Source organism: Pristiophorus japonicus, chromosome 1 (assembly GCF_044704955.1).
Source record: "Pristiophorus japonicus isolate sPriJap1 chromosome 1, sPriJap1.hap1, whole genome shotgun sequence".
Taxonomy (NCBI): Eukaryota; Metazoa; Chordata; class Chondrichthyes; family Pristiophoridae; genus Pristiophorus; species Pristiophorus japonicus.
The window spans coordinates 195,226,274-195,249,976 of NC_091977.1; the positions used below are offsets into that span (position 1 = coordinate 195,226,274).

General features: G+C 42.2%; 1 protein-coding gene across 1 annotated transcript; it reads left to right on the forward strand.

Moving 5' to 3' along the window:
• Nucleotides 1-11,132: 11,132 nt before the first annotated feature.
• LOC139259897 (transmembrane protein 171-like) lies at nucleotides 11,133-21,717 on the forward strand. The gene is given in 4 exon segments (XM_070875862.1): nucleotides 11,133-11,751; nucleotides 15,118-15,253; nucleotides 21,533-21,586; nucleotides 21,588-21,717. Coding segments are annotated over 4 exon segments (939 nt in total).
• The last annotated feature ends 1,986 nt before the right edge of the window (nucleotides 21,718-23,703 follow it).

The following is a 23,703-nucleotide window of genomic DNA, read 5'->3' on the forward strand; positions in this document are numbered from 1 at the left end:
GTCCATTTCTTCATTCACCTAGCTCCATGCTATGAAATTATCTCCCTAAACCCCTCTGCCTCTCCACTTTCATCTTCGCCTTTAAGATCCTCCTTAAAACACACTCTTTGACAATGCGTTTAGTCACACTTCTTGATCTTTCTCTTTGGCCCAGCCTATTTTTCCCTCATGCTGCTGTGAAGCACCATGGGACATTTTTCTATGTTAAAGATGCTGTAAGAAGCAAACTGTTGTAGCACTATACTTTCAAAAACATTTTGAAAGTGGTACTGAAAGTGTGAAATATAAACAAGTCCTGGATATACACTGCATCACTAAAGAGCAAATAACAAAAAGGCAGATTAATATTTTAAATATAGACCCTTCATCTATAGTTAGCCCCGATTCAAACAAGTAGATATGTTATACAATCATCACACTTGTCTGTGTTGCCACATATTGGAATGCACATCATTTATATTTAATTTCAAAGCTCCATTAAAGAATATATACATGAAATAGCAAACTTTACAAGCACCAATTGGAAGAAATAGATTTTAACTTTGCTTTGAGTATGTTAATGCATAAAAATGAGAACGGATTTTCAGCAAAATGGGAGTATGAAAAAAAACTTGCAAAGGTATCAAATCTAATGTTTCCTCTTGGTTACAGTTTTCATTACATTTTTCTGTATAGTTTAAGGAAATAATAGAACTGATCAGGCTTTGAGGATCAGGCACATCACCCACAAATTCTGACATCCATAATCATAATTCAAAAGTCTTCAAGCGTACCATGCATGACATCTTCTGAGAGAGCAGGAAGAGACAATAATGCTTCTCTTTCACAAAATATTTTTCCTTTGACTTGTTATGGGCAGCCAGTTGACCCCGCTTGGGGAATTCTTCACTGGAAAGACGAGCTATGTGTAATTACATGAGCTTCCTGGAACTCTCTTATCATGAGCATTCTGGTCAACATTTTCAGCATTTTATGTTTTTAATTTATTTCCAGAGTACTCAATGACTGAGCATCCACAGCTCTCTGGGGTAGAGAATTCCAAAGATTCACAACACTTGAGTGAAGAAATTTCTCCTCATCTCAGTCCTAAATGGCCGACCCCTTATTCTGAGACTGTGTCCCTTGGTTCTGGACTCCCCAGCTAGAGGAGACATTCTCCCTGCATCTACCCTGTTAAACCCCTTAAGAATGTTGTATGTTTCAATTAGATAACCTCTCATTATTCTAAACTCTAGGGAATATAGGCCTAGTCTACTCAATCTCTCCTCATAGGACAATCCCCCGTCCCAGGAATCCGTTTAGTGAACTTTTGTTGCACTCCCTCTAAGGCATGTATATCCTTCCTTGGGTAAGGAAAACAAACTGTACACATTACTCCAAGTGTAGCCTCACCAAGGTCCTATATAATTGCAGTATGACTTCTTTACTCATATACTTATGTATATTGGCAGGCAAAATAGTATCAAACAATGGGCTGCCTTTAAAGAGGAGATGATTCGGGTACAGTCGAGGTACATTCCCAACTAAAGCCAGAGCTTCTTGGATGATGAAAGAGATAGAATAAGATGAAGTAGAAAAAGAGCGCATATGAAGTTGTCAGGTTGAGAATACAAGTAAGAAACAGACTGAATATAGAAAGCTCAGGGGGGATGTGAAGAAGAAAATGAGAGGCAAAGAGAGAGTATGAGAATAGATTGGCAGCCAACATAAAAGGGAATTCAAAAGTCTTTTATAGGCATATAAATAATAAACAAATAATAAGAGAAGGGGTGGGGCTGATTAGGGTCCAAAAAGGAGACATATGCATGGAGGCAGAGCATGGCTGAGGTAATAAATGAGTATTTTGCATCTGTCTTCACTATGGAAGAAGATGTTGTCAAAGTCATAGTGAAAGAGGAGGTAATGGAGATACTGCATGAGAGATAAATTGATAAAGAGGAGGTTCTAGAAAGGCTGGCTGTACTTAAAGTTGATAAGTCACCAGGACCGGATGGGATGCATCCTTGGATGCTGAGGGAAGTTAAGGAGGAAATCGCGGACATACTGGACATAATACTTCAATCCTCCTTAGATACAGAGGTGGTGCAAGAGGATTGGAGAATTGCAAATATTACACGCTTGTTCAAAAAAGGATGTAAGGATAAACCCAGCAATTATAGGCCAGTTAGTTTAACCTCGGTGGTGGGGAAGCTTTTAGAAACGATAATCGGGGACAAAGTTAACAGTCACTTGTACAAGTGTGGATTACTTAACGAAAGCCAGTACATATTTGTTAAAGGCAAATCACATTTAACGAACTTGATTGAGTTTTTGATGAGGTAACAGAGAGGATTGATGAGGGAAATGCGGTTGATTTGGTGTACATAGACTTCCAAAAGGCATTTGATAAAGTGCCACATAATAGGCTTGCCAGCCAAAGTTGAAGCCCATGGACGCAACCGAGACTCCAGGATGGTATGTTGCCTCCCTGGTGCAAGGGTCAAAGATGTCTCGGAGTGGGTGCAGGACATTCTAAAAAGGGAGGGAGATCAGCCAGTTGTCGTGGTGCACATTGGTACCAACGACATAGGTAAAAAAAGGGATGAGGTCCTCCGAAACGAATTTAGAGAGCTAGGAGCTAAATTAAAAAGTAGGACCTCAAAAGTAGTAATCTCGGGATTGCTACCAGTGCCACGTGATAGTCAGAGTAGGAATCGCAGGATAGCGCAGATGAATACGTGGCTTGAGCAGTGGTGCAGCAGGGAGGGATTCAAATTCCTGGGGCATTGGAACCGGTTCTGGGGGAAATGGGACCAGTACAAACTGGACGGTCTGCACCTGGGCAGGACCGGAACCAATGTCCTAGGGGGAGTGTTTGCTAGTGATATTGGGGAGGAGTTAAACTAATATGGCAGGGGGATGGGAACCAATGCAGGGAGACAGAGGGAAACAAAAAGGAGGCAAAAGCAAAAGACAGAAACGAGATGAGGAAAAGTGGAGGGCAGAGAAACCCAAGGCAAAGAACAAAAAGGGCCACTGTACAGCAAAATTCTAAAAGGACAAAGGGTGTTAAAAAAACAAGCCTGAAGGCTTTGTGTCTTAATGCAAGGAGTATCCGCAATAAGGTGGATGAATTAACTGTGCAAATAGATGTTAACAAATATGATGTGATTGGGATTACGGAGACGTGGCTCCAGGATGATCAGGGCTGGGAACTCAACATCCAGGGGTATTCAACATTTAGGAAAGATAGAATAAAAGGAAAAGGAGATGGGGTAGCATTGCTGGTTAAGGAGGAAATTAAGGCAATAGTTCGGAAGGACATTAGCTTGGATGATGTGGAATCTATATGGGTAGAGCTGCAGAATACCAAAGGGCAAAAAACGTTAGTGGGAGTTGTGTACAGACCTCCAAACAGTAGTAGTGATGTTGGGGAGGGCATCAAACATGAAATTAGGGGTGCGTGCAATAAAGGTGCAGCAGTTATAATGGGTGACTTTAATATGCACACAGATTGGGTTAACCAAACTGGAAGCAATACGGTGGGGGAGGATTTCCTGGAGTGCATAAGGGATGGTTTTTTAGACCAATATGTCGAGGAACCAACTAGGGGGGAGGCCATCTTAGACTGGGTGTTGTGTAATGAGAGAGGATTAATTAGCAATCTCATTGTGCGAGACCCCTTGGGGAAGAGTGACCATAATATGGTGGAATTCTGCATTAGGATGGAGAATGAAACAGTTAATTCAGAGACCATGGTCCAGAACTTAAAGAAGGGTAACTTTGAAGGTAGGAGGCGTGAATTGGCTAGGATAGATTGGCGAATGATACTGAAGGGGTTGACTGTGGATGGGCAATGGCAGACATTTAGAGACCGCATGGATGAATTACAACAATTGTACATTCCTGTCTGGCGTAAAAATAAAAATGGGAAGGTGGCTCAACCGTGGCTATCAAGGGAAATCAGGAATAGTATTAAAGCCAAGGAAGTGGCATACAAATTGGCCAGAAATAGCAGCGAACCCGGGGACTGGGAGAAATTTAGAACTCAGCAGAGGAGGACAAAGGGTTTGATTAGGGCAGGGAAAATGGAGTACGAGAAGAAGCTTGCAGGGAACATTAAGACGGATTGCAAAAGTTTCTATAGATATGTAAAGAGAAAAAGGTTAGTAAAGACAAACATAGGTCCCCTGCAGTCAGAATCAGGGGAAGTCATAACGGGGAACAAAGAAATGGCGGACCAATTGAACAAGTACTTTGGTTCGGTATTCACTGAGGAGGACACAAACAACCTTCCGGATATAAAAGGGGTCGGAGGGTCTAGTAAGGAGGAGGAACTGAGGGAAATCCTTATTAGTCGGGAAATTGTGTTGGGGAAATTGATGGGATTGAAGACCGATAAATCCCCAGGGCCTGATGGACTGCATCCCAGAGTACTTAAGGAGGTGGCCTTGGAAATAGTGGATGCATTGACAGTCATTTTCCAACATTCCATTGACTCTGGATCAGTTCCTATGGAGTGGAGGGTAGCCAATGTAACCCCACTTTTTAAAAAAGGAGGGAGAGAGATAACAGGGAATTATAGACCGGTCAGCCTGACATCGGTAGTGGGTAAAATGATGGAATCAATTATTAAGGATGTCATAGCAGTGCATTTGGAAAGAGGTGATATGATAGGTCCAAGTCAGCATGGATTTGTGAAAGGGAAATCATGCTTGACAAATCTTCTGGAATTTTTTGAGGATGTTTCCAGTAGAGTGGACAAGGGAGAACCAGTTGATGTGGTATATTTGGACTTTCAGAAGGCTTTCGACAAGGTCCCACGCAAGAGATTAATGTGCAAAGTTAAAGCACATGGGATTGGGGGTAGTGTGCTGACATGGATTGAGAACTGGTTGTCAGACAGGAAGCAAAGAGTAGGAGTAAATGGGGACTTTTCAGAATGGCAGGCAGTGACTAGTGGGGTACCGCAAGGTTCTGTGCTGGGGCCCCAGCTGTTTACATTGTACATTAATGATTTAGATGAGGGGATTAAATGTAGTATCTCCAAATTTGCGGATGACACTAAGTTGGGTGACAGTGTGAGCTGCGAGGAGGATGCTATGAGGCTGCAGAGCGACTTGGATAGGTTAGGTGAGTGGGCAAATGCATGGCAGATGAAGTATAATGTGGATAAATGTGAGGTTATCCACTTTGGTGGTAAAAACAGAGAGACAGACTATTATCTGAATGATGACAGATTAGGAAAAGGCGAGGTGCAACGAGACCTGGGTGTCATGGTACATCAGTCATTGAAGGTTGGCATGCAGGTACAGCAGGCGGTTAAGAAAGCAAATGGCATGTTGGCCTTCATAGCGAGGGGATTTGAGTACAGGGGCAGGGAGGTGTTGCTACAGTTGTACAGGGCCTTGGTGAGGCCACACCTGGAGTATTGTGTACAGTTTTGGTCTCCTAACCTGAGGAAGGACATTCTTGCTATTGAGGGAGTGCAGCGAAGGTTCACCAGACTGATTCCCGGGATGGCGGGACTGACCTATCAAGAAAGACTGGATCAACTGGGCTTGTATTCACTGGAGTTCAGAAGAATGAGAGGGGACCTCATAGAAATGTTTAAAATTCTGACGGGGTTAGACAGGTTAGATGCAGGAAGAATGTTCCCAATGTTGGGGAAGTCCAGAACCAGGGGACACAGTCTAAGGATAAGGGGGAAGCCATTTAGGACCGAGATGAGGAGGAATTTCTTCACCCAGAGAGTGGTGAACCTGTGGAATTCTCTACCACAGAAAGTTGTTGAGGCCAATTCACTAAATATATTCAAAAAGGAGTTAGATGGAGTCCTTACTACTAGGGGAATCAAGGGGTATGGTGAGAAAGCAGGAATGGGGTACTGAAGTTGCATGTTCAGCCATGAACTCATTGAATGGCGGTGCAGGCTAGAAGGGCCGAATGGCCTACTCCTGCACCTATTTTCTATGTTTCTATGTTTCTGTGAATAAAAGGGACAGTGATAGCATGGATACAAAATTGGCTAAGTGACAGGAAAGAGCAAGTAGTGTTGAACGTTGTTTTTCAGACTGGAGGAAGTATACAGTAATGTTACCCAGGAGTCAGTACTAGGACCACTGCTTTTCTTGATAGATATTAATGATTTAGACTTTGGTGTACAGCGCACATTTCAAAATTTGTAGATGAAATCAAACTTGAAAGTATTATGAACAGTGAGGAGAATAGTGATCGACTTCAAGAGGATATAGACAGACTGGTGGAATGTGTGAACACATGGCAGATTAAATTTAATGCAGTAAAGTGCAAAGTGGTACATTTTGCTAGGAAGAATGAGATATAAACTAAAGTGTGCAATCCTAAAGGGGGTGCATATACAGAGAGACGGGGGTGTATGTGTACAAATCGTTGAAGGTGGCAGGGCAGGTTGAGAAAGTGGTTAAAACAACGTAAGGGATCCTGGGCTCTATAAATAGAGGCATTGTACAAAAGCAAGGAAGTTATGTTGAACCTTTCTAAAATACTGGTTCGGCCTCAACTGGAGTATTGTGTCCAATTCTGGGTACCGCACTTTAGGAAGGATGTGAAGGCCTTAGAAAGGGTGCAGGAAAGATTTACAAGAATGATTCCAAGGATGAGGGACTTCAGTTACATGAATACATTGCAGAATCTGGGGTGGTTCTTCTTAGAGCAGAGAAGGTTGAGAGGAGATTTGATAGAGGTGTTCAAAATCATGAGGGTTCTAGACAGAGTAGATAGAGAGAAACTGTTCCCATTGGAGAAAGGGTCAAGAACCAGAGAACACAGATTTAAGGTGATTGGCAGAGGAACCAAAGGCGACATGAGGAAAAACCTTTTACATAGCGAGTGGTTAGGATCTGGAATGCATGCCTGAAAGGGTGGTGGAGGCAGACTCAATCATGGCTTTCAAAAGGAATTGGATAAGTACCTGAAGGGAAATAATTTGTATGGCTACGGGGAAAGTGGGACTAGCTGTAGAGCTCTTGCAGAGTGCCAGCACGGGCTCAATGGGCCGAATGGCCTCCTTCTGTGCTGTAACCATTCTATGATTCTACTCCAATCATAAGAACATAAGAAATAGGAGCAGGAGTAGGCCACTTGGTTGATCTGATCCTGGCCTCAACTCCACTTCCCCGCCCGTTCCCCAGAACACTTGACTCCCTTATCATTCAAAAATCTGTCTATCTCCACCTTAAATATATTCAATGATCCAGCCTCCACAGGTCTCTGGGGTAGAGAATTCCAAAGATTCACGACTCTTTGAGAGAAGAAATTCCTCCTCATTTCTGTTTTAAATGGGCGACGTTTTATTCTGAGACTATGCCTTCTAGTTCTAGATTCCCCCACAAAGGGAAACATCCTCTCTGCATCTACCCTGTCAAGCCCCCTCAGAATCTTGTATGTTTCAATAAGATCACCTCTCATTCTTCTAAATTCCAAGGAGTATAGGTCCAACCTGCTCAAACTTTCTTCATATGACAACCCCTTCATCTCAGGAATCCACCTTGTGAACCTTCACTGAACTGCTTCCAATGCAAGTATATCCTTCCTTTAAATAAGACCAAAGCTGTACGCAGTACTCCAGGTGTAGTCTTACCAACACCCTGTACAGTTGGAGTAGGACTTCCCTACTTTTGTACTTCATCCCCTTGCAATAAAGGCCAGCATTTCATTTGCCTTCCTGATTACTTGCTGTACCTGCATGCTAACCTTTTGTATTTCATGCACAAGAACCCCCAGATCCCTCTGTACTACAGCATTTTGTAATCGCTCCCCATTTAAATAATAATTTGCTTTTTTATTTTTCCTACCAAAATGGATAACCTCACATTTTCCCACATTATAGTCCATCTGCCAAATTTTTGACCACTCACTGAGCCTATCTATATCCCTTTGTAGATTCTTTGCATCATCCTCACAACTTGCTTTCCCACCTATCTTTGTATCATCAGCAAGTTTGGCTACGTTACACTCAGTCCCTTCATCCAAGTCATTAATATAGATTGTAAATAATTGAGACCCCAGCCCTGTCATCATCACCTTGGAATCGAGGAAGACTGCTTCCACTCTTAGAATGAGTCCTTAGGTGGCTGAACAGTCCAATACAAGAGCCACAGTCCCTGACACAGATGGGACAGACAGTCGTTGAGGGTAAGGGAGTGTGGGACAGGTTTGCCGCACATTCTTTCCGCTGCCTGCACTTGTTTTCTGCATGCACTCGGCGATGAGACTCGAGGAGCTCAGCGCCCTCCCGGATGCACTTCCTCCACTCCTTCGGGCGGTCTTTGGCCAGGGTCTCCCAGGTGTCGGTGGGGATGTTGCCTTCATCGAGGCTTTGAGGGTGTCTTTGTGACTTTTCCTCTGTCCACCTTTGGCTCGGTTGCCATGAAGGAGTTCCGAGTAGAGCACTTGCTTTGGGAATCTCATGTCTGGCATACGGATAATGTGGCCTGTCCAGCGGAGCTGATCAAGTGTGGGCAATGCTTCAATACTGGGGATGTTGGCCTGGTTGAGGACGCTAATGTTGGTGTGTCTGTCCTCCCAGGGGATTTGTAGGATCTTGCGAAGGCATCGTTGGTGGTATTTCTCCAGTGACTGAGGTGTCTACTGTACTGGCCAGCTCTGTGGCACCCCACTAGTTACAGTTTGTCAGCCTGAAAATGACCCATTTATCCCGACTCTCTGTTTTCTGTTAGTTAGCCAATCCTCTATCCACACTAATATATTACCCCAACCCTGTGAGCTTTTATCTTGTGCAGTAACCTTTTGTGTGGCAGCTTATCGAATGCTTTCTGGAAATCCAAATATACAACATCAGCTGATTCTCCTTTATCCACTCTGTTCTTTACATGCTCAAAGAGCTCCAGATTTGTCAAACATGATTTCCCTTTCATAAAACCATGTTGGCTTTGATTGACTGTATTATGCTTTTCCAAATGCCCTGCTAATATTTCCTTAATGATGCATTTCCAGCATTTTCCTAATGACAGATATTAGGTTAACTGGTCTATAGTTTCCTACTTTCTGTCTTTCCCCCTTGCTTAAATAGAGATGTTACATTTGTGGTTTTCCAGTCTGCTGGGACCTCTCCAGAATTTAGTGAATTTTGGTAGATTACCACCAATGCATTCATTATCTCTGCAGCTACTTCTTTTAAGACCCTAGGATGTATGCCATCAGGTCCACCTTTAGTTCCATTAGTTTGCCTAGTACTTTATCTCTAGTGATAGTGGTTGTTTTAAGTCTTTCCCCCCCCCTCCACGCCCCCGCCCCCGCCCCTCTCCCCCCACCCCCCAATAGCTCCTTGATTATCAATTATTGGGATGTTTTTAGTGTCTTCTACCGGAAAGACCGATACAAAATATTTGTTCAAAATCTTTGCCATTTCCTTGTTTCCCATTATCAATCTGAGTAACTTTCATTCATATTGGTCTTTAAAGCCATTACTCCCATCGCCATTTCTGCCAAAATATTGTGAACTTTGTCTGCATGGGAAATTAAGTCCAGCTCACAGATATTCTGGAAACAAACACTTGGATTCGGTCCCGGGTGCCATACACAGGACAAAATACAAAGTTGCATAATGTCTGCAAATACGTTCATTATCTGCTCCCACAATTAACATGCCAACCGCCAAGAAATTACAGACATTTTTATCTCCTTTTGACACGAAGTGGAATGTCTCTCTTATAATTTGTTGTGTGTCTTCACTATAGCTTTCATAGAATTTGGAGAGGCGTGACTTGCCGTGTTCATGTTTGGTAGAGCTATATCATTTCACATGGTTAGGATGATCTATTTTTATATTGGCTATATGTTTTGGATGTTAACTTTTAATTTTACCACAGCTACTGAAAGAAAGATATACATTTACACAGCACCCTTCAAGTCCTCAACATGTCCCAAAGGGCTTCAATAAATTACTTTTCAAGCAGAAGAATGACCAATTAATTTGTCTTGGTGGTGTTGGTTGAGGAATAAATGTTGGCTAGGACATCAGAAGAGCTCTCTTTCCTTCGAGAAAGTGCCATGGGATCCTTTATATCCACCTGAACATGCAGATATGGCCTCAATTTAATATCTGATCCTAAAGACTGTAACTCTGCGGCACTCTCTCAATACTGCACTGAAGATGTTAATTCATAAAACATAACTGATTTACAACAAAAAATAATTTAATTAATAGCCTAATACAAAAGCAAAATACTGCAGATGCTGGAAATCGGAAATAAAATCCGAAAAAGCTGGGAACACTCAGCAGGTCAGGCAGCAAATGTGGGGAGAGAAAAAGAGTTAATGTTTTAGGTCATCTGTTTTTATTACTTAATAACTTGTTTTTTAATGAAGAGTGCTAGCCATACTGAATTTTAGAGACCAAATGATAATTTGTGGCCCCTACAGGTGTGTACGAGGTGCGCATGCATCCGTAGGGTTTAGGCATGCGAAGCGCGTGCGCGAAAACCCATAACTTGTGATCTGTCAAGAATTCTCTTGACAGATTGCACGCACCCGAGCAAAAGGGCCTCCATGGGCAGAGACTTCTGCCTGGTAAAAGCCGGAATAAGGCCTGCTTTTACCAGCATTCCAGTTCAATACAAATAAATAATTTATACATTAACAACCCTGTGCCATAAGGTAAGTTAATTTTTAGCCCCATTAAAACGTGTAAAAAAAATTAAATTACATTTTTGTTTAAAATATGTAATTAAATGCCATCTTAATTAATTTTAAATATGTAATCTTTTTTTATTTATTTGATGTCTAGATGTACTTTTTATGTGAGCATGAATGAGGATTCCCTTCTTTGATTGGTTGGGCTGGCCCATGTGATGCCAGGGATGCTTGCGAACCGCATGCCCCCCCCCCTGGGATACAAGGGCCTTTACGCAGGCCTGTGCTTGCAGGCCCAAGAGCGCGAGTCTCCGTGAATCCCGATGCAGAAGGTAAGTTCGTAGATTTTTTTGCTGTTTGGAGGCATCCGTCCGCGGGAAGCCTCCGACCGCAAATTTAGCCCCGAAGTGTTTGACATTATATGTGCTAAAATGAAAACTTGCTACAATATTTCATTACATTCACAGGTTCAGCCACATCAGATTAAAGAAGAACATTTCACGGCTGAGAAGTTGATAATGTGTACTGTTCCAGCGTTGGAGAGAACAGAAGGCAATGGAAGCTCTTGTAAAACAGGATTATTTCTACTCCTATTTGGAGTTTCATTTCTATCCGCTGGAGTCATTATTGCTACTGTTGGGTACCAGTCATGTGATCATCATGGTGGCAGCTGCAATATGACCCTAAAGGCAACTGGACCCAGTCTATGTGGTATTGCATTGTTATTCATACTGCTGTCAAGATCCAGGACTCTGATTAATCTGAGACAGCTGGCAAACTCAGCAGATCGATGGTGCTATCTTTCTTGCAGCAAACAGGACTCTTTCATCCGTTTTCTCATCTTTGGTGTCCTCTTTTGTTTTAGTGGAGTGCTGCTAACTATGATTGGTGTTTGGGCTATCACCTGCCCTGGCATCATGGAAGGTCAAGGATTCAATTTAACTAGTAAAGCTAATGGAAATGAGAAATGTAAACTGCTGTTCTTGCAAATCATGGGCCCAGTTGTAACGTTTATTGGTATTTGCTTCTTATTGATTGCTCATTTCAAAAGGAAGGTAGCTTTAAGTGCAGAGGAAGAAAGTACATCCACAAATGATCAGCAGCCACAAAGAACAGGACCGTGTCAAATTGCAATAGGTAAGTGAAATGAATAAAACTGATGGTAACCTGTGAATTATACAGAATAGTACCTTGAAAAAGTGGTTAATTAAACTCTAGTAAATAAGAAAAGAAGGAACTTGCATTTATATAGCACCTTGCACAACCTCAGAACACCCCAAAGCGTTTTACCACCAATGAAGAACTTTTGATTGTAGTTACTGTTGTAATTTAGGGAAATATTTGTAATGGGCCTTCCTCTTCTCTGCCCTCTCCCACAACAACAATGTTGGAAGAAGTAGCAGAGTCTTTACAAGAGCTGTGTATCCCTCCTTTAGCTCTGTTTAATTCTCCATCCATCTGCCATGGACACAAACTCAGTAAGTTAGAACTGTTTCATGAACTGTTAGCACACTGACAGGCAGACAAAAATTATGAATGCACACACCTGGTCTACCGACCATGAAGTGCTTGTACAGTAATGTACTTTGATAAGAATCAAGTAAACTCCTTCGGCCCTTTCGGATTATGTGCAATGAAATTGGGCTCTTTCAATATTAGCATAAGAATGCTTGATGTGTTTGTATATCATCCCTTTTTCCCTCTTCTAACTTCGGTTAATTGGGTTAACTTTTTTTTCCTGTGGGGTGTAAAGAATGGACCAAGGAGTGTGTGCTAAAATTCCAAGCTCCTAACTACAAGACATTAGTTTCATGAACTCTTGTTTTCAGTATGCATTGAACATTGCATTAAAAAAAAACAAATACAATTATGTTGCATGATATCTAGCTACTGAATATGTCTTCTCCATTGTTTTTGTGGGGCTAAATATTTTAAGAGCTAATAACTATTTTAGGAGATAATAGCATTTAGGTGGTTTAGGTGCAAATTTGAATCCAATATGGACTGATGGGGTGAATGTCAATATTGGTGCCAAATTGGAGAGTGGGGGGGTTTCTCAGCCTGATTTCCAGAAGCCCATGAGGGCAAGTACAGACCAAGCCCATGAAGGTAGCTGAAAGGAACATTAGATTTCAAAGGAAACTATTCAACTCAGCAGATATTGACGCTGTTTGCTGGAGGAATTCAAAATATGTCCCACTGCTGTCTACCTATATCCCTGTATCTTCCTCTACTTAAAATGTTTATCTAAGCTTCCCTTAAAAGTTGCAAGTTTCTTGGTATTTAAATACATTGACCTGGAGTTTGCAGTCAGCAGTGAATCGAAGGTGTTTGCTGTTGACCCCGAAGTACGCTTCACACAAAGGTATCACAATCCCTGTGTCGAGAACTTTGGGTTTTCCGACCTTCAATTCAAATCAACGGACTAGTGGCGATCCTCTTGTGCGAGCTGCTGTGACGTCAACATGCTGACTAAGCAGCCAATTAAAATGCAGAATTCTCACAGACAGCGAACAAGGTAGTGAGTTAAGCTCTTAAAATTCTAACTTAAACAAAATTTTAGAGAGCAAAACCGAGATTGGGATTCTCACATGGGGAAAAGGCAAACCTGAAATAAAGATGGACAAATTAAAAAAAAAAAAATAATTTCTGAAGTTTCTTACGTTTAATTTCACACTACACAAAATGAAAATTAGTTTTCCAGGTCCTCAACATTTGTTTAGCAGTCAATACACTTTTAAAACCCCAGTTACACCTAATCCCTTGGGGTCTAACTTTTAGTGGGGACTTTAACAGCATACTTACTGCGGAAGAGCCAGAGTTTGTGTCAGTTTCAATGTTTTGGCTGAATGCACTGATTGCCAGCTCTGGGGGGGTGTAGGGGGCACAGCACAGCCTGTGTCGGAGCGGCAAATCCCGAAATTGCAGTCAGTTTCAAAGGCTGAATGATGGTGAATGCTGCCAATTCGCCATCATCCCGACCACAAATTCCAGGCCTTTATTAACTTAATATGAGGTGGCCTCGAGAGAACTGGAGTTAGAAACACTGCTTGAATGAGCAACAGTGCCACCTAATGTTGGGGGAACCTGAAAAGTAGGATCAGTACAGAAACCAATTCTCAGTTTAAATGTTTTTTGAGGCATGACAAAATTGTACTACCCATGTGTAACCTTCATAGCATAGCAAGTATGTGTGAGGAAGAAGTATATGCTAGATGCAAGACTTTTATACAGAGAGAAGATAGATATCACTTTTTAAAATCTCTTCAAACTTCAAATTATCTTGTGTAATGTTTTTGCTAAGCTGTCCTGATGTTTTCTTGCTCCAGAGTTGTACGCAGCCCAATCTAATGAGCTTTTTTAATTGGCTTGCCAAACTGTTTCATTTAGTGGTGAGGGACGGGAAGAAGAAATGTCTACTCACAGGCTCCTTTTTTCCTACAGCCAACCTCCTGCTTAAATGCACCTTTCCCCACCCTTCACCCTCAAACATCAAGTATGAGGAGTTTGCGGATTTCTTTGTAAGAGACTATCCATTCAAATTGGTTCGGCAGTCTCTCGCCTACTCTAGCCCTGCCCGCTCCAAGCTTCACCTGTCCAAGAGATAGACTTCCTACTCCCTCAATCTCCTTCGCACCCAACTCCCTTTCCTGGCCACCATGCTAGCTCACAATGTCAATGGTTCCCTTTCGTCAGGCACTACCCTGGTCTCCTTTACAACCAATATTATCAACCCCCCCCCCCTCCACCCCCCCAAAAAAAATGTCCACTGTCGACCCTTCCATCCTCGCCAACTATTGTCGCATCTCCAGTCTCCCTTTTCTCTAACTCCCTAATTTTGGAAATTTCATGTTTAGTTCCCTCCAGTTCAGCTATGTCCTATTTCACGGTATTAAATGGCTGTAAGCAAAGTAAAAACTAATGTCCTCAGTGATCATCTCAACCTCCGCCTAGCATTAAACCAAGCAACCTTCCTCCCCACCTCCCCGCAATGGGACTGCCTTTGCTTCATTCCATTTCTACCTATCTGAATGCTGTCAACATATCTCCAGCAATGGCTTCTGTTCCTTCTCTCTGCAATCTCCTTCAGCCCTTCTTTTGCTTTCTTGGCACTGTGTACCCCTGCCCTTGGCACACTCCATTCTTATTACTCTGTACACCTCTCTTTTGTACACCTTTTGTACACTCCCACCAACTCCCCGTTTCATTATGCCATTGGTGGCCGGGCCTTCGGTAGCCTCCGACCTATTCTCTGGAATTCCCTTGCTAAACCTCTCCATTTTTCACTTCCTTTTAAACAATTTTCTCTAAACCTATTTTTGACCTAAGCTTTTGGTTACCTCTCCTAACCTGTCATGGTGCCTGTTTTCCTTTTGCCCATCTGTGAAGCGCATTAGAATGTTTTTTTAATGTTAAAGGTTCCATATATATGCAATATGATGTTTTGGTTGAATTAGAACTCTGTACTAAATGTGTTAACTGGATATTCTTACTTTCATTCAGATAACTCTATGGTGGTCCTTCCACCACCACCACCTTATTTCCGCGAACCCCCACCAATTGTAAATGATTGTAGTGGAGCCTGTCATCCCCCTCCCAGCGAGAATCCTCCCTCTTATTACAGTGTCGTCTTTTGCAGGTAAAATAACTGACTATTTTACAATTGAAACTTGCATGTAATGTCCCACCAGGTACTTGAGAATATCAGATGACTATCTTAATTAGCTAAACAGTAATCTTTTCTCATGACAGAATCACACAGAAGCGCAATGTCTATTTTATGCTGTGTAAACCCAAACTATTGGCCACTACTTACAATCTTGTGTTTCTGTTCCTGTGAGTCAGCCACTCGTACTTTTTATCAAGGCTAAGTTTATTGGGTGAACCTTCTGAACAAATCAGAATTTATTACAATGACCACCTTAATTAATAACTAATCTTGTTAGGTTATAACTTTTAAACAATTATGTTTGTGCTTTGTAACTTCAGGATAACTTTTAGTTGTGGAATTTCTTTTTCGGGGGGAAAAAAAAATAGTATTATGAAAATTCAAATCGATGCAGGACAGATGCTCAAGGTCACATTTCCTGAGAGGCTTCTTTCTAAATTGCAATCTTATGAACTCTTCAAACATTAATTCCAAAATTGAAGTAGAACATTCTGGGAAACCTTGAGCAAGATTTCTTGAAAAATATTTATCTTCTAAAAATGTCCATAACAGATTAATGTGATTATTTTAATTGGAGGGAGGAGGGCAAATCATCGTAAGATTTAAAATTGATTGATGGGTTAAATATTTAATTCAATTTCAAAGTACCAAAATGTTATTTTCCTGCCAATTTATCTCCTCCTCTCCTGAAGGTGTCGATTCCGTATTGGGTGTCCTCCAATAAATTCATCCAAATAGCCATTATTTAAGTGTGAGCATTGACCAACCATTTGGTTGTACAGGGCTTAAAAGATCATGGAGTTTTGGCCCTAAGTGAGTTCAGCTTAAGTTATGATCCATATTCCTTTGTATATAATGTTCAATGAAACAAAACCCGTCGATGATAGTCATGTTTGTTACTGACTTACCATAAGATCATAAGAAATAGGAGTAGGATATTTGGCCCTCGAGCCTGTTCCGCCATTCAATAAGTTCATGGCTGATCTGATCTTGGGCTCAGCTCCACTTCCCATAATGCTTTACTCTCTTATTGCTCAAAAATCTGTCTATCTCTGCCTTAAATATATTCAATGACTCAGTCTGCACAGCTCTCTGGGGCAGAGAATTCCATAGATTTACAACCCTTTGAGAGAAGAAATTCCTCCTCAGCTCAGTTTTAAATGGGCGACCCCTTATTCTGAAACTATGCCCCCTAGTTCTAGATTCCCCCATGAGGGGAAACATCCTCTCTGCATCTAACTTGTCGAGCTCCCTCAGTATCTTATATGTTTCAATAAGATCACCTCTCGGTCTTCGAAACTCCAATGAGTATAGGCCCTATCTACTCAACCTTTCTTCATAAGTCAACCCCTTCATCTCAGGAATCATTCTAGTGAACCTTCTCTGAACTGCCTCCAATGCAAGTATATCCCTTCTTAAATAAGACCAAAACTGTACGCAGTACTCTAGATGTGGCCTCACCAATACCCTGTACAGTTGTAGCAGGACTTCCCTGCTTTACACTTCATCCCCTTTGCAATCCCCTTTCCATTTGCCTTCCTGATTACTTGCTGTACCTGCATACTAACTTTTTGTGTTTCATGCACAAGGACCCGCAAGTCCCTCTGTATTGAAGCATTTTGTAATTTTTCTCCATTTAAATAATTTGCTTTTTTATTTTTTCTGCCAAAGTGGATAACCTCACACTTTCCCACATTATACTCCATCTGCCAAATGTTTGCCCACTCATTTAGCCTGTTTATATTCCTTTACAGATTTATTGTGTCCTCACAATTTGGTTTCCCACCCGTCTTTGTATCATCAGCAAACTTGTCTCTCTTCATCCAAATCATGAATATAGATTGTAAATAGTTGAGGCCCTAGCACCGATCCCTGTGGCACCCCACTAGTTACCGTTTGCTAACTGGAAAATGACCCATTTATCCTGACTCTCTGTTTTCTGTTAGTTATCCATGCTAATATATCACCCCCAATCCCATGAACTTTTATCTTGTGCAGTAACCTTTTATGTGGCACCTTATCGAATGCCTTCTGGAAATCCAAATACACCACATCCACTGGTTTCCCTTATCCACTCTGCTCGTTACATCCTCAAAGAAATCCAGCAAATTTGTCAAACATGATTTCCCTTTCATAAAACCATGCTGACTCTGCTTGATTGATTCATGCTTTTCCAAATGTCCTGCTACTGCTTCCTTAATAATGGACTCCAGCATTTTCCCAACCACAGATGTTAGGCTAACTGGTTTATAGTTTCCTGCTTTTTGTCTGCCTCCTTTTTTAAATCAGAGGTGGTCCCTTGAACGAGGATGACTTGCTTCCACATGAATTCACAGATGTTTCAATGAAGGACCCGATGTTCCCGTCCTGAACTCCAACTGAAGGGTGGAAGATGCCTGTGCATGGATTTTTTTAACGTGTGATGACCATTGTACATTAGCCACCACACGGGCTTGACAGAGCTAGGCCTTTATCCAGTGGCAAGGGTTAACCAGGACAACTGGAGACCTGCTCTGCTGCACGGACCTAGTGCACACACATATCGCAGTATGGACTGGCCCGTGCTGCCCCTGGGCCCTCGGCTCTTCTGGGCCCCATGCCCTCATTCGCCGCTCCTCCGCCACGATCTCTCGCCACTCCTCCGCCACGATCTCTCGCCGCTCCTCCGCCACGAACTCTCGCCGCAGCTCCGCCACAAACTCTCGCCGCTCCTCCGCCACAAACTCTCGCCGCACCTCCGCCACAATCACCCACCAAATCTCAGCCACGATCCCTCATCACTCTTCCGCCCCGATCACTTGTCGCAAGTTCGCCATGACTTTCCCACTCCTCTGCTGTACCAGGGCCCCGCCGATGCTTCTGCCCACGCTCCAAATGCGACCTGGGTCCTGATGATGTCACCCAGTCGCCCACCTCAAAGTCGTCGCACATTTGTGTCGGCTCGCACTGGAAGCTGCAATGGCATGCTCCAGCTCTTATACTCCCGACCTGCGATGGTGTCCTCTCGCAGCTCGGAGTGGCCCATGATGTAACACCCTTTTTTAAATAAGGGTGTTACAATTACGGTTTTCCAATCTGCTGGGACCTCACCAGAATCCAGGGAATTTTGGTAGATTACAACCAATGCATCCACTATCTCTGCAGTCACTTCTTTTAAGACCCGAGGATGCAAGCCATCAGGCCTAGAGGACTTGTCCACCTTTAGTTCCATTATTTTATCGAGTACTTTTTCTTTAGTGATTGTTTTAAGTTCCTCCCTCCCGAGAGCCCCTTGATTATCCATTATTGGGATGTTTTTAGTGTCTTCTACTGTAAAGACCGATACAAAATATTTGTTCAAAATCTGCCATTTTCCTATTTTTCATTATTAATTCCCCAGTCTCATCCTCTAAGGGACCAACATTTACTTTAGCTAATCTCTTCCTTTTTATATACCAGTTGAAATTCTATAGAAATTATCTGTTTTTATATTTCTTGCTAGTTTACTTTCATAAGCTATCTTCCCTCTCATTATTTTTTTAGTTGTCCTTTGTTGATTTTTAAAAGTGTCCCAGTCCTCTGGCCTCCCACTAATCTTGGCCACTTTGTATGCCATTGCTTTCAATTTGATACCATCCTTTACTTCCTTAGTTAGCCACGAATGGTTACCCCTTCTCTTACAGTCGTTCCTTCTCACTGGAATATATTTTTGTTGAGCATTATGAAATAGCTCCTTAAATGTCTGCCACTGCTTATCAACCATCTTACACTTTAATCTATTTTCCTAGTCCACTTTAGCCAATTCTGTCTTCATACCTTTGTAATCTCTTTTATTTAACATCAAGACACTGGTTTGAGATCCAACTTTCTCACCCAACTGAATTTGAAATTCAACCATGCTATGATCACTCTTTCTTAGAAGATCCTTTACTAGGAGATAATTTATTAATCCTGTCTCATTAAACAGTACCAGATCTAAGCCAGCCTGCTCCCTGGTTGGTTTGCAATGTACTGTTCAAGGAAACCATCCTGGATACACTATGAACTCTTCCTCAAGGCTACCTTGGCCAATTTGATTTGTCCAATCAATATAAAGATTAAAATCAGCCATGATTATTGCCATTCCTTTCTTACAAGCCTCCATTATTTCTTGATTTACACTCCGTGCAACCGTGTAGCTACTGTTAGGGGGCCTATAGACTACACCCACCAGTGACTTATTTTCCTTATTATTTCTTATCTCCACCCAAACTGATTCTACATCTTGATCTTCTGAGCCAATATCATTTCTCATTAACGCACTGATCCCATCCTTTATTAACCACCTCCTTTTCCTTTCTGTCTATCCTTCCAAATTGTCAAATACCCCTGAATATTCAGTTCCCAGGCTTGGTCACCTTGCAACCATGTCTCCGAAATGACTGTCAGATTATACCCATTTCTATTTATTTGTGCCATCAACTCACCTATCTTGTTATGAATGCTGCATGCATTCAGCTAAAGAGATTTTAATTTTGTCTTTTTACCATTTTTCCTGCTTTGACCCCACTTTCTGATACACTCTTATTTTTATACAATCTGTCCCTGTCACATTCTGGTTATCATTTCCCCCACTGCTCTATTGCCTTCTCCTTGCTCATTGACTTTTACATTTCCACTCACCTGAACCCGCCCCCCCCCCTCCCCCCCACTATTTAGTTTAAAGCCCTCTCTTCAGCCCTTGTTATTCGATTCGCCAGGACACTAGTCACAGCATGGTTCAAGTGAAGCCTGTCCCAACGGAACAGCTCCCTCTTACCCCAGTACTGGTGCCAGTGCCCCATGAACTAAAACCCATTTCTCCCACACCAGTCTTTGAGCCACGCGTTCATCTCTCTGATCTTATTTACCCTATGCAAATTTACTTGTGGCTCAGATAGTAATCCAGAGATTATTACCTTTGTGGTTCTGCTTCTTAATTTAGCCCCTAGCTGCTCATACTCCCTCAGCAGAACCTCTTTCTTTGTTCTACCTATGTCGTTGGTACCTATGTGGACCACAACAACTGGATCTTCTCCCTCCCAATCCAAGTTCCTCTCCAACCCAGAGGAGATGTCCTTAACCCTAGCACGAGCAGGCAACACAGCCTTCAGGACTCACGCTCTCGGCTGCAGAGAACAGTATCTATCCCCCAAATGATACTGTCCCTACCATTACCACTACAACGTTCCTTTTTACTGCCCCCACTTGAATGGTCCATGTACCACGGTGCTGTGGTCAGTTTGCTCATCCTCCCTGCAGTCCCTGCCCTCGTCCAAACAGGGAGTAAAAGCCTCGAACCTATTGGAAAAGAGCAAGGGCAGAGGCTTCTCCATCACTACCTCCTGGGTCCCCATACCTTCCTCACTTGTAGTCACACCCTCCTGTCTCTGACCACAGACCAAATTTGAATGAATTAATCTAAAGGGTGTGACTGTCCCTGGAACACAGCGTCCAGGTAACTCTTCCCCCTGCCTGATGTGTCGCAGTGTCTGCAGCTCGGGCTCCAGCTCATCAGCTCTGAGCCGAAGTTACTCGAGGCTGCAGACACTTACTGCAGATGTGGTCGCTGTGGACCTCAATGGGGTCAACCAGCTCCCACATGCAACATCAGAAACACATCGCCTGCCCTGCCATCACTAATGTATTCAATTAATTAAGTTTTCAATTTTTGTTTTTAATCCCAGCCCTTAATTTAAACCAATGCTCCAGAAAAGAGAGAAAAACTGACCAACCAATCACTTCCCTGCTTTAATGTGCTGTCACACTTCGATTTTGATTCTTTTTACTTCTTATCTTCCCAGGTCGGTTGGTGCTGGTTGGGCTGGCTGTTTGTTGTCCCGCTGGACTGCTCCTCTCGCGCTCTTTGTAGGCTTGCCGTTCCTCCCGCTCTCGCGCTGTTTGATGTCCCTTGAAATGAGCTTTGTATCTTCTAATACAGTTCAGTTCTCAATTATTTATTAAGGCTTTAAAACAAAATCACAGTAAAACTATCCTAATACAATGAATCCTAATTATTCTAATCTGGTCTTTAGACCTTGCATCATCCTTTTAATTGTTTTTGTTTTTGCAATCTTCAGAACAGACCCGTTTCTCACAGTTCGTGCCTTTTTACAAAACCTTTCTTATATGGAAGAACTATTTATATGGAAGAATTATTTTATTGATGGATAAGTTATCCACTGTTGAACTTTCCAAAATGAATGAATTTTTGCTGTCGAATGCTGAATTTTGATTTTAAACTCTTAACAGGTCCCAAACAGATGAGAACTCTATTTCCAACATGACAGATGGCAGATTGATTGTTACGGTTTCCAGTGCCTTACCATATATATCTGGTGCCTGCTGCTTTCCATCTGACTTACCACCAATGTATGAGGAAAAAGATCCACAGACTTCAGCTGAACAACCAACTACTTCATCTAATAATGGCTTAGACAAATAAATATTTAGGTTTTGTGGGGTTTTTTTGCTCCACACTTAGTTAAATTACATCAGGCTCTTCATAGAACTTTGCAGAACAGAAAGAGGCCATTTTGCTCATCAAATCTGTGTGTTGGTGAGGGGAGGGAGAGTTCTCCACATGAGCCTCTTAACCTGACCCCACTCCTTTTTAATATTCCTCTTCTCAAGAAGCTACATAATTACTTTAAAAAAAAATTATGAACTCTGCTTCAATAATTGTTTGTGACAGAGAATTCCACATTCTCATCTGTCTATTGCAGAGATTTCCAAACTTTACTTATCAAATATCCCTTTCCAGAACTACCAGCTGCCTGCATACCCCTACCAGCATACAGGTTTTAGACTGGACAGTTATTGGGCAACTGAAATCATACTGTAGTGTACGATGATTGGAGATGAGGGCTCTGGACATCATCGTCTCTGTGTATCTGTGTTCTCATTGGTACGTCTTGAAGTAAGTTAACTACTTTTATATAACAAATTCCCATAGAGTTTTAAAGCTTCATCTGAGTAGCTTATTATAAAAATTCAATAAATTAAATTAATATAATTAATTAATAAAATCCACCATTAGACAATTTCTCTCGCGTACCCCCCCCTCCCCCCCCAGAGATGCGTCGGGGTCAAGTACCAAGTACCCGGTCTACTGTAAAGATTTTTTTTTCCTGATCTCCCCTTTGATTTTCTTTGCGATTGTCTTGCATTTGTGTTCTCACTGACCAATTGAAACAATCTATTACTATTTACCTTACCATAACCTTTTATAATCTTGGAAGACATCTATCAAGTCACTCCATAACTTTCTCAACTCTAGTGAAAGCCCTAATCTCTCAAGTCTTACTATAACATGAATATTAAAGGATATGAGGTGCAAGCAGTAATATGGAATGAGACGAGGTGGATAATATAGAGAAAAACACGAATGCTGATTTGATGGCCGATATAATCTTTTCTATATTATAACATTCTTTGATCCTAACTATAATCTCTCCTCCTGATGACATATTAAATGACAGTATTAGAAACATAGAAACATAGAAAATAGGTGCAGGAGCAGTCCATTCGGCTCTTCGAGCCTGCATCACCATTCAATATGATCATGGCTGATCATGCAACTTCAGTACCACATTCCTGCTCTCTCTCCATAACCCTTGATCCCTTTAGCTGTAAGGGCCACATCTAACGCCCTTTTGAATATATATAATGAACTGGCCTCAACAACTTTCTGTGGTAGAGAATTCCACAGGTTCACCACTCTCTGGGTGAAGAAGTTCCTCCTCATTTCGGTCCTAAATGGCTTACCCCTTATCCTTAGACTGTGACCTCTGGTTCTGGACTTCCCCAACATCGGGAACATTCTTCTTGCATCTAACTTGTCCAATCCCGTCAGAATTTTATATGTTTCTATGAGATCCCCTCTCATTCTTCTAAATTCCAGTGAATATGAGCCTAGTCGATCCAGTCTGTCTTCATATGTCAGACCTGCCATCCCGGGAATCAGTCTGGTGAACCTTCGCTGCACTCTCTCAATAGCAAGAATGTCCTTCCTCAGATTATGAAACCAAAACTGCACACTATACTCAAGGTGTGGTCTCACGAAGGCCCTTACAACTGCAGTAAGACCTCCCTGCTCCTATACTCAAATCCCCTCGCTATAAAGGCCAGCATATCATTTGCTTTCTTTACCGCCTGCTGTACCTGCATGCCTAACTTCAATGACTGATGTACCATGACACCCAAGTCTCGTTGCACCTCCCCTTTTCCTAATCTGTCACCATTCAGATAATATTCTGCCTTCCTGTTTTTGCCACCAAAGTGGATAACCTCACACCTATCCACATTATACTGTATCTGCCATGCATTTGCCCATTCACCTAACCTGTCCAAGTCACCCTGCAGCCTCTTAGCATCCTCTTTGCAGCTCGCACTGCCACCCAGTTTAGTGTCACCTGCAAACT